The 17,547-nt window shown below is 38.3% G+C and overlaps 2 protein-coding genes across 7 annotated transcripts in view; one reads left to right on the plus strand and one right to left on the minus strand.

Moving 5' to 3' along the window:
* The first annotated feature begins 268 nt into the window (after nucleotides 1-268).
* On the plus strand, nucleotides 269-12,887 carry LOC104606807 (WUSCHEL-related homeobox 8-like). Its single transcript, XM_010272175.3, has 3 exons — nucleotides 269-635; nucleotides 10,105-10,635; nucleotides 12,369-12,887. Exons 1-3 carry the CDS (start codon nucleotides 410-412, stop codon nucleotides 12,452-12,454), a joined length of 843 nt encoding a protein of 280 aa, XP_010270477.1. The 5' UTR covers nucleotides 269-409; the 3' UTR covers nucleotides 12,455-12,887.
* An 845-nt stretch (nucleotides 12,888-13,732) lies between these two features.
* Nucleotides 13,733-17,547, minus strand: part of LOC104606809 (RAD3-like DNA-binding helicase protein) — a 52,850-nt gene continuing 49,035 nt past the window's right edge. For 3 of the 6 annotated variants that reach the window (XM_010272179.3, XM_088889897.1, XM_088889899.1), the window contains 6 exons: nucleotides 17,079-17,203; nucleotides 16,617-16,948; nucleotides 15,217-16,006; nucleotides 15,062-15,118; nucleotides 14,751-14,870; nucleotides 13,733-14,628 (listed from right to left, as the gene is read on the minus strand). In XM_010272179.3, coding sequence (XP_010270481.1) covers nucleotides 14,578-14,628; nucleotides 14,751-14,870; nucleotides 15,062-15,118; nucleotides 15,217-16,006; nucleotides 16,617-16,948; nucleotides 17,079-17,203 — 1,475 coding nt within the window. In that variant the 3' untranslated portion in view covers nucleotides 13,733-14,577. The remainder of the gene's footprint in view (nucleotides 14,629-14,750; nucleotides 14,871-15,061; nucleotides 15,119-15,216; nucleotides 16,007-16,616; nucleotides 16,949-17,078; nucleotides 17,204-17,547) is intronic. The other 3 variants (XR_736826.3, XM_010272180.3, XM_088889898.1) reach the window with 3 other exon arrangements.

The following is a 17,547-nucleotide window of genomic DNA, read 5'->3' on the forward strand; positions in this document are numbered from 1 at the left end:
TCAGATCATATCAAAATATACGTTCCACGCGCACAATAAATAAGTTCGGCCCAACCAATCTCGATCTCTGTGAAGTGAGAAGTAAAACTAGAATCAGAAATCCATGTCGACTGTCGAGTGACGAGTCAACTGCCATACAACACAGGGTCTCTGCCGTCGGTATATCGGGTCACTACTAGACTCGTACGTATCGTGCACTGTATGCTAACGTACACGTGTGTGGCACTTCGTGTTAAAATACGCATATTGCATTCACCGTTATGTTCTACACTTCTACCTTTGTTGATTCTTTGTTCTGGCCCTCTGGGTTTTCTGCACTTCCTTTTCGACTGCCTTTTATCTTCCGCAGGTATTCAAAAGTGGGGTGGGGGTGGGGGACAGAGAAGGAGCAAATGAAGAGATAGTAATAATGGGTACAATACGAAATGGTGGAGAGACAAAAGAGGAGATGAAGATGATGGAATGGGAGAAGCAAGAGCAGCAGCAGCAGCAGCAAAATGGTGTGATGATGTACGTGAAGGTTATGACAGATGAGCAGATGGAGCTTCTTCGGAAACAAATTTCTATTTATGCCACCATTTGTGAGGAGCTCGTCGAGATGCACAAAGCCATTACTGCTCAACGGGATCTCGCTGGTACACACACTCTCTCTCTAGTAGTAATGGTTGTGAGTGTTGAATTTTTCGTTTTTCATGGGTATTACTGAATGTCTCTTTTCTGTTATTAACTTTCTTCAACATTTTTCGTTGTTTTTATTTAATGGGTTTTGATCATCTTTGACGTTCTCAATTTTGGGAGTCGATCTTCTCTCTCTCTCTCTTTCTCTCTCTCTCTCTCTTTGTCATTTTAGTGGGCATTTAAAGTTTCTTTGGTTTCACTTCTCTTTTGTAGTGAGAAGAGATTTATGGTCGTCCTCTTTTTATGCTTTTAATTTTGTTGTGTTGGGTGCTTATTTTTCTTTGATGATTTACATTTCTGAGTTTTTGATTACCTTTCGAGTTTGGAATTCTACTGGACTTGTGATTCCTGAATAGCAGGGCAATTCACAATTCTTCCCTCTCCCTGGTGGTTGTTGTGGGCCATAATTGTCTTTTTGGCTGAATTGCCTATGGTTTCATCTCAAGTGGATCAAAACCGTTCTGTTTGAGTCAGTGTTTGTTAGCGAATTTGGGCTTGTTTATAGAAGTGGTTTTTTGTTGAATTGGATACCTGAGTCTTACTTAAATAAATGGAATTAAACCCAATCCATTTGCAACCCTCCATCTACATAACTACACCTCCATCTATGTTGGTTATTTCAAATGCCTCATACTGATTTTGATATTAAATTAGATCATTTATTTCCCCACCCTCTTAGATCCTTATCATTAACGTTCTCAACCAGTATTTTGTCAGAATTTGGTTGATCCTTGATTCCCCAACTGCTTCTAGTGTCTTAAATAAGTACATAATTTCTAGCTTTTTTAAGGAAAAAGAGGCATGCTTTGCTCCGCATGTATTCTTTCAGACCCATTTGATTATCTTTTTGAGTTGAATCCTTAAATCAATGACTTCATAGCTGGGGAGAATTCTGGGGTCACGGTGGTAACAACCGGAGAAAGGAAACCGCCAAAAGTTAACCAGAATTGATAACTGGAGTTACTGGACCTTTTGGTCCTAATTGTACATGGATTTAGCATACAGGTTATCTCATCAGCCAGATTTCACCCTTATTTTCTTATTGTAATTTTCATTTGATTAATATTCAACATTCCAGTAGGACTTACCATGTTATTTCTAATCAAGTGACATGATCTTGCATGACTTGCATTATTTGTACAAAGCAAGCTTCTTGAAGTTTTTTTTTTTTAATGTTTGGGACTAATTTTTTCAATTAGTATAATGAATAAAGGGAATTTCCTTTACCCTTACGTGCAGAGATGACTGGGCATATTTTCATGCTTCTTTCCTTTCTGAGGGTGGATTTAGTAACAAATTACCATTTGGGTCTGTATTGAAAGCTGTTGGTCATTAAGAGCACAATCCTGGATTTCTTCAAAGAATACTCAACTCAATTCGGCCTTAATCCCAATTATTTGACAGCTAAATGAACCATGTCCCCTAATTGTGCTCTATCAAGAGCCTGGTTTTTGTCACACTGGAAGGCTTTGCATGATTTTTTAACACTTCAGTCCATGTTTTGTTCAGTCTTCACTTCAATATTTAGTCTTCTACTTCCGGCAAGTCACTCGTGCAGTCATTGGTCTCTATGCTCAATCAAACCATCTCAATTGACTTTACCTCATCTTGTCACTAATGAGGACTACTCATAATCCATCTCTAGTGCACTCATTTATAATTCTGTCATTTCTAGTCTTGAAACTCATCCATCTGAGCTATGCTCATCTTCTTACCATGTTTTTTTTTTTTTTTTGAATTTTCAGAGAAACACAATACCTTAAAATTTCCCTCTTAGGCTCCTTTCTATTGTAATGTCTTGGCAATGCTTCTGTTTTCTAATTTTATTTCACACTCAACCATAGAGTGTCTTATTCCTAAGCAGCATCCTTACAACTGTATAAAAACACCTACATTTTTATAGGAGTTTGAAAACCTTCATAGCAGTGTTTTAAAACGCAGAGGCGTGATGCGAGGCGTTCCACTACCTAGAGGCGTGAGGCATAATTCAGAACACAAGAGGCATAAGCCTCCCAAACACAAGGAGGCGTAAGCCTCCTTAAGAGGAGGGGGTTATGAGGAGGATGAAAAGGAAGGGGGGATCTCATTTTTTCTTTATTTTTAATAAAAATCTTTTATATTAAGAAGAATAAAGATGCATAACAGTAGTTCAAAGGGGGTGTGGGGTAGCCCTGTACCCCCTAAAATTCAGGCCTTTTGTTGGGAAGTGGTACTCCAAAAAATCAACACCTTGGATTTATTGCAGAAAAAGAGGCCAAATATGTGCCTCTCCCCCCATGTTTGTTGCCTTTGTTTGGGTTCTGGTGAGACAATTTCACATTTACTAATCTCATGTCCCTTTGTGTTCTTTATTTTGTCTTGGTTCTCTTCTCTCTTTGGCTACAGGTGGACTCCCTCCTCAAGCGTGGTGAACCTCTTTGATCCAACTTTTTACAAGCAACCAACGGTTCGTGGAAGGATTATGTGGAGAGCCACTAGAGCTGCTGTATTGTGGTCAGTGTGGGAGGAAAGAAACAATAGGATCTTTAAAGGCAGATGTAGATCCAAGGAAGAGCTTGTGGAAGGAATAACTACTAAGGTTATCCATTGGTTGAAATCCTGTGATCTTTTTAAGGATTTCGCAGTTGAAGACATTTATAGAAGTTGGGGTATTGTGGCATCTACTACTACTTCCAAAGCTATGATACAGGAAGTTTGGTCCCCACCGGCACAACAAAGGGTGAAACTGAACTTTGATGGAAGTTCTATAGGTAATCTAGGCCCATCTGGTATAGGAGGTGTTTTCAGAGATAATGAAGGCAAGATAATGGCTTTGTTTTCAGGTCCAATAGGAGTTGGAGATTCCTTAAGAGCGGAAATCTTGGCACTACATCAAGGTGTAAAACTGGCCAAACAGTTGGGGCTACAGCAAATTGAGATAGAGGGAGACTCCAAGTTGGTAATTGGGTGGATGCAATCATGGCAGCTGGGAATTTGGCAATATAGACAGCTGATAAGGGAAATTCTTAGCATAACAAGGGAGGTGGGTGTTTGGTTCAAGTGGGTAAGGAGATCAGCAAATGGTTTTGCTGACGCCCTAGCAAAACAAGGGACTACAAGGGAGAGTCTTTTTTGGGCAGTGCTGTAATGTTTGATGTTTATTGGATCAACCTTTTCTAATAAGGGTTGAATTCTGTATTTCAGGTTAATTCATCTCTAATGAAAGTTATCGTTTCTGATTAAAAAAAAAAACAGTAGTTCAAAGGGAGAGTCTTTTTTTTTTTTTTTTCTGTATTTTCATATCAGATGTGTATGAAGCGCAAGAGGCGTATGCCTCTAGCACGCCTCATGAGAAAAGCGCAAGAGGCGTATGCCTCTAGCACGCCTCATGAGAAAAGCGCAAGAGGCATACGCCTCAGAGGTGTCAGTGCCTTTGGCATACGCCTCAGGGCGTTTTGGGAGCACCTCGCCTGGAGGCGCGCCTCCAGGCATACGCCTCCCACACCTTTTAAAACACTGCTTCATATTACTACGGGTTCTCATTTATGCTTGTTGAGTAATTGTATGGAGTGAATTCCTTTCCTCACGGTAAGGATAGAAAAAGCCCATTACCTTCTCTTTTAATCATGATGTGCATGCTACCAGATGCATCTTCACCTAGAGAATAGAGATTTGAATGTCTTAATAATCCATTTATGGAAAAGAATAGATACGTTGGGGATTTATTGGAATAAGGAAGACTTTCTAGCATCTGCCTCGGAACTTGTCAGATTTCTTATCTTTCAGTTGATGAAATCTTGATTCTTTAGTGAGAAAATATGAGAGAAAAATGAATTGATTGTATTTTTCTTGGAAGGAGCATATACACAACTTTATATAGAATTACAGAGCTAATTTACAGGGTGATAAAATAGGAAACTAACTTTCCCAAAAAAACTAATTTCTATATTAGTGGGATTCTCCAATTAATATCCCATGATTCTAGGAAATTAAGTTTCCTAAACTGATGGACCTAAAATTATGGAGAATCAATCAGAGAGTCAATCTTCTACTTTCCAACACTCCCCCTCAAGCTGGTGAATATGCATCTTTCATTCCCAGCTTGGAGATAAGTCCTTGGAATGCCACACTGCAAAGCCCTTTTGTCAGCACCTCTGCCAGTTGACCATTCGTTAAGACGTATGGAGTGCAAATTAATCTGCTATCCAGCTTTTCCTTTATGAAATGCCTATCTATCTCAATGTGCTTTGTCCTGTCATGTTGGACGGGATTGTGAGCAATGTTAATAGCTGACTTGTTGTCACAGAATAATCTCATTGGACCTTCCCATCTGATCTTTAGGTCTTCCAAAATTATCTTGAGCCATAGTAATTCACATACTCCCTGAGCCATTGCCCCGAATTCTGCCTCCGCACTTGATCTAGCTACCACATTCTGCTTCTTACTCCTCCATGTCACAAGATTTCCTCCAAGGAACGTACAGTAACCTGTAGTGGACCGCCTATCCATGGGAGAGCCTGCATAATTTGCATCGGTGTATGCCTCTAGGGTTAATCCAGTATTTCTTTTAAACAAGATTCCTTTGCCAGGATTAGCCTTTAGGTAATGTAGTATCCTATAGACCGCCTGTAGGTGAACCTCTTTCGGGTTGTGCATAAACTGGCTAGCCACGCTCATGGCATATGCTATGTCTGGCCTTGTGTGGGCAAGATATATAAGTTTTCCTACTAATCTTTGGTACATTTCCCTATTCACGGCTGGATCTTCATTTGCTTCTCCCAATTTGTGATTTGGCTCAATCGGTGTGGAGGATGGTTTGCATGCTAACTTTCCTGTCTCTCTTAAAAGATCTGTTACATATTTCTGTTGTGAGATAAAGATGCCTTCTCTGGAATGAGCTACTTCAATCCCTAGAAAATACTTCAATCTCCCAAGTTCTTTTATTTCGAATTCTTTGACTAGGCATCTTCTCAAGGCTTCCTTCTCCTTTTCATCATTTCCTGTCACAATTATGTCATCGACATATACCAGAAGAGCCGTGACTCCCCCTACATCCAAATGCTTTATAAAGAGTGTATGATCTCCCTGACTTTGTTTGTATCCGATGGCAAGCATAACTTTAGTAAATCTTCCAAACCACGCCCTAGGTGATTGCTTGAGACCATATAGTGCTTTTTTCAACCTGCAAACTTTATTTCCTTTGAAGCCCAGAGGAATATCCATGTATATCTCCTCCTCTAAATTACCGTGAAAAAAAGCATTCTTTACATCAAATTGCTCCAAGTACCAGTCGAAGTTAGCTGCTAGTGACAACAAAATTCTTACCGTATTCATCTTAGTCACTGGAGCGAATGTCTCCTGATAGTCAACACCATAGGTTTGTGTATATCCTTTTGAAACGAGTCTTGCCTTGTATCTTTCTAGAGAGCCGTCTGACTTGTACTTTACTGTGAAAACCCACTTGCAGCCCACGGGTTTCTTTCCTGGTGGTAGGTCAACAATTTCCCATGTTTGATTCTTATCTAGAGCCTGCATCTCTTCTCTCATAGCATCTTTCCATTTCTCATCAGATAATGCCTCAGATAAAGTAGTAGGAATATGAATGGTGTTTAGACTAACTAGGAAACTCCTATGTGATGGTGAGAATTTTTTAAAGGACACAAAATTTGTTAAGGGATATAAGGGATGTTTAGTGCATTCTCTTGTGCCTTTCCTAAGGGCAATAGGAAGATCTTGGTCAGATGCTAATTCAGAAGAAATTTCTGGAACTGTATTTACCTCATTCTCAGGATTAGGAGTTGAATCTTGAACCTGCACAAGATTAGGATCCTGGTTTCTTCTTCTTGAATATACCTGCAATCTCATAGAGTCACAAAGTTCATCATTCTCTATCATGGGTCTGGTATGAATGGGTGAAGAAGTTGGTTTGGTTTGAGGTGGTTCGATAGGTGCAGATACGGATTGAACTGGTATAGATGCTGAGTTTGGGTGTTGAGAAACTGTAGGTAGACCAAGCGGAAACAATTCTCTGTCCTTATCTTCAATGAATGACAAAGACTCCCCCTGAAGATAAGGTTGAGTGAAATATGGTGTTTTTTCTTCAAAAGTGACATCAATAGAGACAAAGAATTTTTTAGTAGGTGGGTGGTAACACTTATAACCCTTTTGGGTGGACGAATAACCCACAAAAATACACTTGATGGCTCTTGGATCTAACTTCCCTCTATTATGAACATGGACAAAAGCAGTGCATCCAAAGATTCTTGGGGTGAGATTATTTGTTGTACGTAGATCGGGATAAAATTGAGAAAGTGTTTCCATTGGTGTTTTAAATCCCAAAACCCTTGAAGGTAATCGATTTATAATGTATGCGGCTGTAAGCACAACTTTCCCCCAATAGGTTTTTGGAACATGCTGGTGGAAAAGTAAGGCTCGGGTTGCAGCTAGTAGATGACCATTCTTCCTTTCTGCTACTTCGTTTTGTTGTGGAGTATTAATGCAGGAGGATTCGTGGATAATCCCTTCTTTTTGAAAATATGGGGATAAAGTTTGGTTGAAATAATACCGTGCATTATCCGATCTAAATCTTTTGATTCTGACCCCAAACTGATTTTGGATCATGTTATGGAAATTTGGGAGTACACTACTTACATCTGATTTAGATTTAAGAAGAAAGATCCAAGAGACCCTAGTGCAATCATCAATAAAAGAGACGAACCATCGTGAGCCAAACACATTTGGAACTGTGGAGGGTCCCCATATATCACTATGGATCAAAAAGAATGGGACTGAACTTCTCTTGTTACTGATTGGAAAGGGCACACGCTTGTGTTTTGCAAATTCACACACATCACAATGAAAATATTCAACACTCAATCCTTTAAACAAGGAGGGAAACATAGTTTTCAGAATTCCAAAAGATGGATGTCCTAGTCTAAAGTGATGAAGCCAAATGGTGTCTTTGTTGGATGATAAAAGGAATGACAGAGATAACTTATCTTGGACAATATTTGATTTGCATGATTCTTCAAGATAGTAGAGTCCATTCTTCTCCTTAGCAAGTCCAATCCTCTTCCCCGAATCCTAGTCCTGAAATATACAGTAAGAATGATAGAAAAGCACATTACAATTCATGTCATGGGCGAGTTTTTGGATGGATATCAGGTTAGTGGACAATTTTGGAACATGAAGGACACTTTTTAGTGTAAGTGATGGATTAATATGGATATCCCCAAGGCTAGCTACGGTAGTAAGGGAACCGTCTGCAATGGCTATTTTTCGATTGCTTGGGCAGGGGGTGTAAGTGCTAAAGTGTAGTGAGGAGTGAGTCATGTGATCTGTGGCTCCTGAGTCAATAACCCATAAATCCCTAATAGGTTCATCTGAGACATTTAGTCCGTGAGGAATAGAAAACTTACCTGAGATTGCAAGAGAGCCTGTACCACTAGGTTTCTCCAACGATCCCAGAAGCCCCCTTAACTTTTCGATCTCCTCCTTATTGAACTCGGTCTTGTCTGGAGGCTTTTCTTGGCTCGGCTGATTTGTGGTGAAGTTAGCTTGACTTCGACTCTTCTGTTGTCCTCCTCGGTAGCCCCATTCCCTATTCGATGGTTTACCATTCAGCTTCCAACACTTCTCTTTGGTGTGCCTTGGTTTCTTGCAATAGGTACACCAAAGAGACTCCTTGTTGTCCCGTGCAGAGGACAAATTTGTCTTCATTCCTTCCAGTATTTTCGGTTGTTCCATCCTTGTAGTCATGGCTGAACCTTCTAGTACTTGGGGTTCAAGCATAACCCCCCTACGGCTTTCTTCAGCACGAATCAGAGAAATAGTCTCATTTAGAGATGGTACCTCTTCTTTGCCGAGAATCTGGATCCTAACTTGATCAAATTCTGCGTTGAGTCCTGCAAGAAAGTCATAAACGCCATCTTTTTCGATAAAACTCTTTAGGGTTGCTGCATCCGCTGCACATTTAGTCTCAATGCACCGATAATGATCGAGTTCTTGCCACAGGTTCTGCAGTAAATTTGCATAATTGGTAACTGTCTTGCTGCCTTGTTTAGTTGCTCCAGTCTTGACTTTGATTTCGTACACTTGTGCTGCATCACGTGCTTTTGAATATGTTTGTCGGACGGCATCCCAGATCTCTTTAGCCGTGGATAAAAACATACACGCGTCGCTGATTTCAGGGTTCATTGAATTCCATAACCATGACATGATCATGGAGTCGGCTTCGTCCCATGCATCAAATCTTGGATCTCCTTCCTTCGGTCCCGTCCCTAAGAGATGGCTAAGCTTTCCTTTTCCCTTTAAATATGTTCGAACAAACTGAGACCACTTCAAATAATTTTTCCCGTTCAACCTATATGCTGTTTGAATGTTTTGCAGGTCGCCAGATGCTTGGTGTGAGGAAACTTCTTCCGATTGTGCAGTAGTATTTGATACGGTGGCTTCTGACATATTGGGTGGGCTTCAAGAAAGAGAGAAAAACAGACAATGAAGGTCTGAAAAACTTAGTAAGGATTGGCGATGAAGGCCTAAAGAATCTTTCAGCCAATGTAAAAAAAAAGTAACTGTAATGCTCCACCAAACTGAAGAGTGGATCGAAACCACTCAAAATCAAAACTGATCCAAATGAAACCAAAGGGATTCAGTAAATCTGCTCTGGGCAACACCAGATCTAAGATTTCAAACTGATCTGATGTCTCTACAAAGAGATCCAAGAAAAAAGGATGAATCCAATGGCGCAACAGTCCAGAAGAAGCAAAAATGTAGAGTTCAGATCTGTAGCCGATCTCGAAGAAGAATCAAGGACACTCAAGAACCTCCCAGATACTGTTTGAGAGTTCTTGAACGCCGCAGAGATGACCAAAGAGATACTATGTGTGGATTAGGTCGTAACCTGGCTCTGATACCATGAGAAAATTTGAGAGAAAAATGAATTGATTGTATTTTTCTTGGAAGGAGCATATACACAACTTTATATAGAATTACAGAGCTAATTTACAGGGTGATAAAATAGGAAACTAACTTTCCCAAAAAAACTAATTTCTATATCAGTGGGATTCTCCAATTAATATCCCATGATTCTAGGATATCCCATGATTCTAGGAAATTAAGTTTCCTAAACTGATGGACCTAAAATTATGGAGAATCAATCAGAGAGTCAATCTTCTACTTTCCAACATTTAGCATTACTTCTTTTTCTGATGCTTGATTAGGAATTTCTAAGATCAATATGAACTGACATGTCAGATTGATATTTTACTTTGATGCCCAACTGTGGCTCCTTAATTTACTTAAATTATCAAATCCCTCCACCACCCTCTCAGGAGAAAAATGAAACAACCATAACAAACTTGAATTTTTGTTCTATGCTTCACCAGATCTCTCTTATAAAAGGATAAACCATGTGCATTGATAATTTACAATCTTGTTTTTCCCCAGGAATGAGGCTGGGAAATCTGTACTTTGATCCATTAATGACTTCATCTGGTCACAAGATAACTGCAAGGCAGCGGTGGACCCCTGCACCCATTCAGCTCCAAATTCTTGAACGTATTTTTGATCAAGGCAATGGGACTCCTAGCAAGCAGAAGATCAAAGAGATAACTTCTGAACTGGCACAACATGGCCAAATTTCTGAAACAAATGTTTATAACTGGTTCCAGAACAGGAGGGCTCGATCAAAGAGGAAGCAACAAGTTGCAGTGCCAAACAATGCAGAATCAGAAATAGAGATAGAAGTTGAGTCCCCAGATGAAAAGAAGGCAAAGCCAGAGATCATTCACTTGCATGAGAATCAAGCTCCAAGTGCTGAGGACATGTGCTACCAAAGTCCTGGGATAATCTCTGCACTGCATTCCGTGGATCCACAGCATAATAAAGCAGAATCCATATTCTCATCAGATAATACTTCAAAATCTTCTGTCAGCTTGAGTCACTTGTCTTTCTATGAGAGTGTACTATCAAATTCAGGTATGTATTGGCTTTAGTTTCTTTCCAGTGTTGATCACTCAAGTAATCTAGTTAACTGGCACTTCTGATGTCAGACACAATAATTCCAATGGGCATTGAGGCATTGACACTGGCTTCCCAACTATTATAGAAAAGTTTTAATAGAGGAGGTATACAAAGAAAGCTTTCTCAAGTCTTAACTATAACCAATGTTTTCAACCCAATGTTGTCAAAATCTTACGATTAACAATTTGAATCATGAATCCCAAAGCTTTTGATTTGAATCTTATGTCTGAATCCTTTTCTGCAAAAATCTTACGATTTTTGTTTGAATCCCATGATTTGATTCATAAATCTTATGATTTATACAATTTCTACGATTCACTACAGTTCAAATAAAATCAATCAAGAATTAGTTCTCTACTTTGTTATGTTTTTGTTTATATTTAGTTTTTCCAAGGGGAAACTTTTTCAAAAGCCTTACTAGAGAAAGCTGAATCAAACCGAATCGATTGGATCAATGCCCAGCCAGTAGATCCATCATCTAGCCAGGTTTCCGGGTCCATTTACCTGCAACAAATTGATTGGGTCAATGCCCAGCCAGTTGAACTGTTAAATTATTTGACCAAGTCAGCAGGTTCATGAGTCAGACACTAATCTTTCCTTACTTTTCTTTCCATCACTAATGATTAATAAAAATACTTCTCATTTACATCTATCAAAAAAAAAAAAAACAATACTTCTCATTTATCACCTCTTTGTTTAATATAATGAATATATAAATATTAGAGACATCCTACATTTCCAATTTTTTATGGTTTATTTGTATATTCTATATTATTCTGCATTTTATCTCTTTTTATATTTTATCATTTGATTCATGATGTCACATGTTCGCCCATGTAATCCGGATGGCTGAACTGTTGACCCACTACCTGGAGGGAAACTAAGTTAACCATTGAACAAAAAATGGTAGTGATTTGGGCATCCTGTTCTTCATAAACAGGCATTTTTCTGTTAAAAAAAAAACAAAATGTGTTCTACAAAGACAAAAATATCCTCTTCTAACAAATTTCTTCAATAGAGCATATTTTGTCTTCCACTGTGGTGATCCTTTCAATTAGTCAGCATGCTTAAATCACTCCTATGACCATTAGAAGACAAGAAAAGCTAAAAATCATGAAAATGGAATCTCCATAGAAAAAGATCTCTTATTGATATGGTGGGCTCTCTTTATTTATTGTTATTCCCCCAAAATCTGTATTGTTTGGCTAAGTGTCCTACAGAAAAATACCAGTTTGGTACTGTGTTTAATCTGAATGTGTTACATCTTCAATCTTCTTTTTCCTATGTTTAGTAATAGTTTATATTTTCATTTTATTTGAGCCTCACATTTTATTGTTTTTATCTTAGCCATTTTTACCAACCTGCCATGTGATAATGCATGAATTGGAGTACCCTATTGATCGGCTTCTTGTAGGAGATTACCATTGCCATTGATTCTATCTGATGGGGTTTTTTTGTTTTTTATTTTTTTTTGGGTTTTAGGCTTGCCCAATTTGGATATGTTGTTCTTGTGGGTTCAACCCATAATTAAGCAAATTGAAATGACTTAAATTTGCACATGGTTGGTTCCTGGATAAAGGAGATATAGATGGATTTTCCTTCTTGTATGGCTGCAAACGTTTTTACCTCTTGTAATTTTCAAGCTGCTTATGGGAGTATTGATACTTATTTAATGATGATGCATGCAGGGTATGATCATTTGATTGGAAAAATGGAAGGCCCAGGGAGCTTTAATCCTTACCGGCAGGGGGAGGGCTATGACATGATCGGATGACACTTTTCTCATCCAGTATTGTTTTGTTACACAGGAATGTAGCAACTTGAGTCCATGCCATTGGTAGGTTAAAATTCATGAACTTGACAACAGGTCAAGTAGAAAAGTTATGTTCGACAGTGCAAATATATGGATCATAGGAAACATAGTTCACATTACAAGCACATACAAAAAGTTAGTCTAGCAGGACTTTATTAGATAGTTGAAATTTACAGTTTTACACTGATTACAAGAATGGGGACATTTGAAACTTGGAAACACGGTATCAACGTCACGATGATACCGGCACCTACATACGGTGTTACTTTGCAATTGGTCATCGACTGATTTCTCGTCCATGTTGACTGGTTTGCTTGTCATGAACGGTGAACATATTGATTAGAACTGATCTGCTGAGTAGCCTTCAGCTTTATTAATTGTACTGTTCTTCAGTATATTGTCCTTATTATCTGTCAATACTATTAGGGTTAGATTGTAATTCTTTCCGGCATTGGCTTGTGATTCTTGTTTTAGGGGCCTTTAGGTATGATGAGTCAATGGCTTGAAATGTGTTGAGAATTACAGGATCAGGACTCATCTCAGGGCATCATTGGATGCCTCCTTTACTTGATACCGATACCTGCTAACAAAGACGTCTAGGTTCGCATCGTAGTGGCATATTTAATTATCCAAATCGGGGCTGTATCTAGCAAGTATCCTTTAGTCTAAATGATGCCGTCAAATCTATCAAATGATTATCTTTTCTAAATAGTATGTTCCATTACTTGGTGTTTAAATGTCAAACTTGGTAGGATTAGATCACTCAAATCTATCCAGGTTAAGAACATTTAAACTATATATCAAATACAATATCTCAAACATATTTATAAAACGTGGTTCAAAGATTAAATTACAAACAATATCAGACCTAAGGGCATATACTGTCGACACATGACTAACACGGCAAAAGATCCAATGAAGTGTTCTTTCTGACTTTTCACTATTGTGCTGTGTGGACTGGTAAAATCATTGTTTAATCCACTAAGTAAACCACGAGTTAGACAATTATTCTCTTTTTTTTTTATGTTTAGTTATATGCATCATTAATTTGTTGGACAATTAGGAGTTACTCTACAAGAATTTGAGTCAGTTTTATCTACACCATATGCAAGTGAAACATACATCTCTCCGTACCTAGAGCAACTCCTAATACCCCCATCCCAACAAGTTAACAATTAACACTCGTCCTACAAGTAGCACAAAAATTGTCCCTCGGAAGAAAACGTCCTGAAAACTCAGTTGGGAAGGAGTATAAATACAAATATATAGAGTACTAAACCTTGTATTTTTTGTACATTTGTATTTTTAATCATTCCAAACTAAGCCAAAAAGAAAAAAAAAAAACAAGATCCCAAGAATATTAAAATGACATTACAAAATCAGACCCAACATAACCTACCTCAATTCCTCCAAATAAGATATAAAAAAGATACATCTCTACTATAAACAAAAATATTCAGAGAAGACTTGTTATTCATGCACTTAAATACATGTAACTGACATTCCCTTTCCCCCCTTGGACACCCTTGACATTCATAACATTCCCCTTCCCGTGTTTAAATCACCAGCAGGGGGAAGGCAACACCAAGCTCCCATTTAGCTTACCAGCGCTTATGGACAGCCAAGATTATCGACTTCCGGAAGCCAGAGGCTATTGATAATTGGAATACAAAACAAATATTACAGATAAAACTTATCCGTCAGCAAAAATGAGGTCACAGCCACAACAGAGGCACCAGCTTCGGTCAGATGTATTGTAATGCAGACGTCAACAAAAAATCATTACCTGGTTCCGGTTATCCAGGGTCTTGAGAGAGTTAGACTTGGTATCATGTAATGCAGCAGTTAAAGATCCTCTTTCTATTCTCAATTCACAAGGACCATGACTTAGGCCTGAAAAAATTAGAAAAATTAGTCACACCACCAGTGTGAACTATCAAGCTTTCAACAAAACCACCTCTGGAGTTTTATTTGACCTTGTATTTTCACCATTTGCAGGACAGAGAAATAGGTGGAGGGTTTGCCAAATTTAGGTTTACCATTTAAACAGATAATTCAGATCTGTGCAGAATCTCTTGTTTAGGTCAACCCTGATCCTTTGATTTAGAAAGCAGACCTTTCTTAGCTAATTTAAGCTGCAAAATCAAGAGATAGCAATTGTATCAATGAACTGGGCTAAAGAGAGCCACACACATACACACACAGAGAGAGAGAGAGAGAGAAGAAGAAGAAGAAAAGAAAAGCAAGCATCCCTAACCTTGGCTCTTTTGGTCCTCCAACCTCCAGAATTCGGTTGTGGTGGAGAGCAAGAGAATTTATCATTCAAAGGCAAAACTACAGTCTGGCCAACATCAAAGTGACTACGTGGCAAGATATTCTAATCACAAGCAAATGCATCTACGTTCAGTTATACCACTCCCTCCTACTTAAAACAAAATTTCTTATGCAAACATGTCTTGTTTATAATGGACCTTGTCAAATATCTAAATTTTTTTTTATCTAAAATGTGATGTTTTTACCAAGTATAATTTAAAAAGAAAAAAAGAACAATCTGTCTTCCAAGTCTACCTCCTCTTTTTGTGTATCAGGATCCTTGATTTCCAAACGTTCAAGAAAAAACATTATCTGCATAATCAACAACCAAGTCAATAGATACATAAATTCAAGCCAAATTCATGCATCTACACAGTACACTGTCAAAACTCAGCCAGACAAAAACCTACCCTGTTAAGTAGATGAACATTTTGTGCATCAGCTGCCACAATTTGCAGCCCAAGACAGAAACTTGGGGGACCGCAGAAGGGGCAGAAAATGGTATTGAAAACGCAACCATCTTCCTCACACCAGACACCATGCTTTGAAGCACTTTTGTTAGCAGGCCTATTACAGAGTCGCTGATCAACAGATGAAACCTCAGAAATGACAACTGGAACACCTGGTCCATTTCTGGATGGAGAATCTAGTCCACCTTTGACAAGAGATGCCACATGAAATTTTGAAGACAAAGTCAACAAACATACAACAAGGAAATTGTTCTCAGGCAAACCCAGGGGAGTTCTGCAAATTGAGCAACAGATGTGAAGTTTCCTTTCCATAGTAGGATCAGAAGATAAAGATGATGCACCATAACTATAATCTGTGTATTTACACTCTGAGTTATCGGCATCCATACTAAACTCGATGCTTTGGTCCACATCTCTAGATGCAGTGAAGTTCCTAATACACTCAATTCTTCGTTTCTGGGTGTGGGAATTTACACTCAAGTTCAAAGATGATTCTATGTGCCCATTGATATTTCTTTCAGGAGTAACCACCAAACTACATGTAACCTTGGAAACATTTCTGCTTGAATTTGTGTAGGATGCTGAATGGCAGGATAGTTGGCCTGGAGAATCAGTTGAGGCCTGAACTATAGTTGAATCTGAATTCTCTTTAGAGAGGGCTCCAGGGCTAGAAATATTGATTGCCTCACTCATTTCTGGTGTCTCCTTGACTACAAAAATATCAGGACTCCTATTGGAAAATGCAACAGATCAGACCACTGGAAAACTGCAAAGGTAATCTGGGCTGTGTTTGGTAAGAGTGCATGCAGAACCGAAGCAACTTTGGTAAGAATACATTTTTCTACCAAAAATTATACTAAATTTGTTTTTCCAACTGTTTTTGTTCAAAGTTGGTCAATGAAAAATACATTGGTTACAACCTTGAGATTCATGTTTGTGCTCTCACAACCAAACAAGACATAGTAAGTTTTGATTGCAAAACTGAAGTGGGTTTGCATTCTCCTATTCAAACAAATTTGCATTCACAACAATTCATTCACTTTTTGCACTCTTACCAACAGCCTTTTCCTACAAAATTGAAGTAGACCAGTAAATCAAAATCTACATTTTATTAAATAAAAGAAGCAAATAACAATTGAAGGCAATCCAACTTTTTAAAAATATTGCAAGCATAAAATGCCTAAAACAATATTGACAAAATATAATAGCCTTTACAAATTCATGAATTTTTGTTTCCAAATAATGGTACAACCAGCAAGCCGCTCAAATGCATCAATTTGATTGGTTTAGTTGCACTATTAAGCCAAATATTGAGGAACTGAATTTGTCAGAAGGCTTACCTCAAATATTTTGGGTCAATATTGTGCTGAATAGCCGTAGCTTTATCATCCACCTGAACAGGTTCAGCTGCTTCAACAATGTCATGATCTTTAAATTGGGAAGAATTGGTATAATCCCAAGTTAAAATTTGTGACAGATGACCAGACTTTTCAGTTGCTGTTATATTGTTAGAAACTATGCCCCAGCCATTATAATGATTTGATTTGTCCATCATCTGATTTTTCTTTTTGGGACCTGCCTTGCTCAACAGTTTTTGTTTTGTGGAATGGGCATTTTCATCATTCAAAACTGAATTTTCTACTGCTTCCATTACTTTTTGACCCAACTGTTCCTGTAAATTGCCAAGATTAAGAAATCAAATTGCTTTTACAGATTGATACCAAAAGCGACTGCCATATTCCCACCACAACCAAAAATGGTAAAAAAGACATAAAAGACATGTAAAAGGATAAATATGGGACCTTAGCATCTTGGGAAAAGGATCTCAGTCCCTCCAAAAACATGTTGAAGTTGTCATACTGTTTGATGGATTTCCTTAGCCACTTTGAGATGTATGCCATATTCCTTTCTTCCCTAAACCGTTCATCTGCTTGCAGAATTGCACAAAAAGATAAAAATCAAAAGCTAAATGAAAGCAACAATAAGTACGGAAGCAAGTGTAAAATATTGTAAGCTAACAATACTCAAGAACAATGAAACTTTAAATGCAACTTGATATCTTTGGCTCCTGCATCATTATTACCCTCATACAAGAACACGGACATGGAATTTTTTACCAAGAATTAGTCATTCAACATTGCTTGATGCAATGGTAAATCTCCAGATGACGCACATGACATGGATTCAAGTCTGAGAACAGCCACATCAAGTCCATCCTTCCCCACACCTAGATAACTGGGATCAACATTGGGTAAATGGTACTTTGGCCCT

Source organism: Nelumbo nucifera, chromosome 6 (assembly GCF_055504915.1).
Source record: "Nelumbo nucifera cultivar China Antique chromosome 6, China Antique-T2T, whole genome shotgun sequence".
NCBI classification, from domain to species: domain Eukaryota; kingdom Viridiplantae; phylum Streptophyta; class Magnoliopsida; order Proteales; family Nelumbonaceae; genus Nelumbo; species Nelumbo nucifera.

What these genes read in the sequence shown, in the direction of transcription:
- LOC104606807 (XM_010272175.3), top strand. Translation starts at nt 410, where the DNA reads ATGGGTACAATACGAAATGGTGGAGAGACAAAAGAGGAGATGAAGATG. An exon ending in TGCTCAACGGGATCTCGCTG is followed by an intron (nt 636 to 10,104) that starts GTACACACACTC and finishes GTTTTTCCCCAG; the next exon opens with GAATGAGGCTGGGAAATCTG. An exon ending in GAGTGTACTATCAAATTCAG is followed by an intron (nt 10,636 to 12,368) that starts GTATGTATTGGC and finishes TGATGCATGCAG; the next exon opens with GGTATGATCATTTGATTGGA.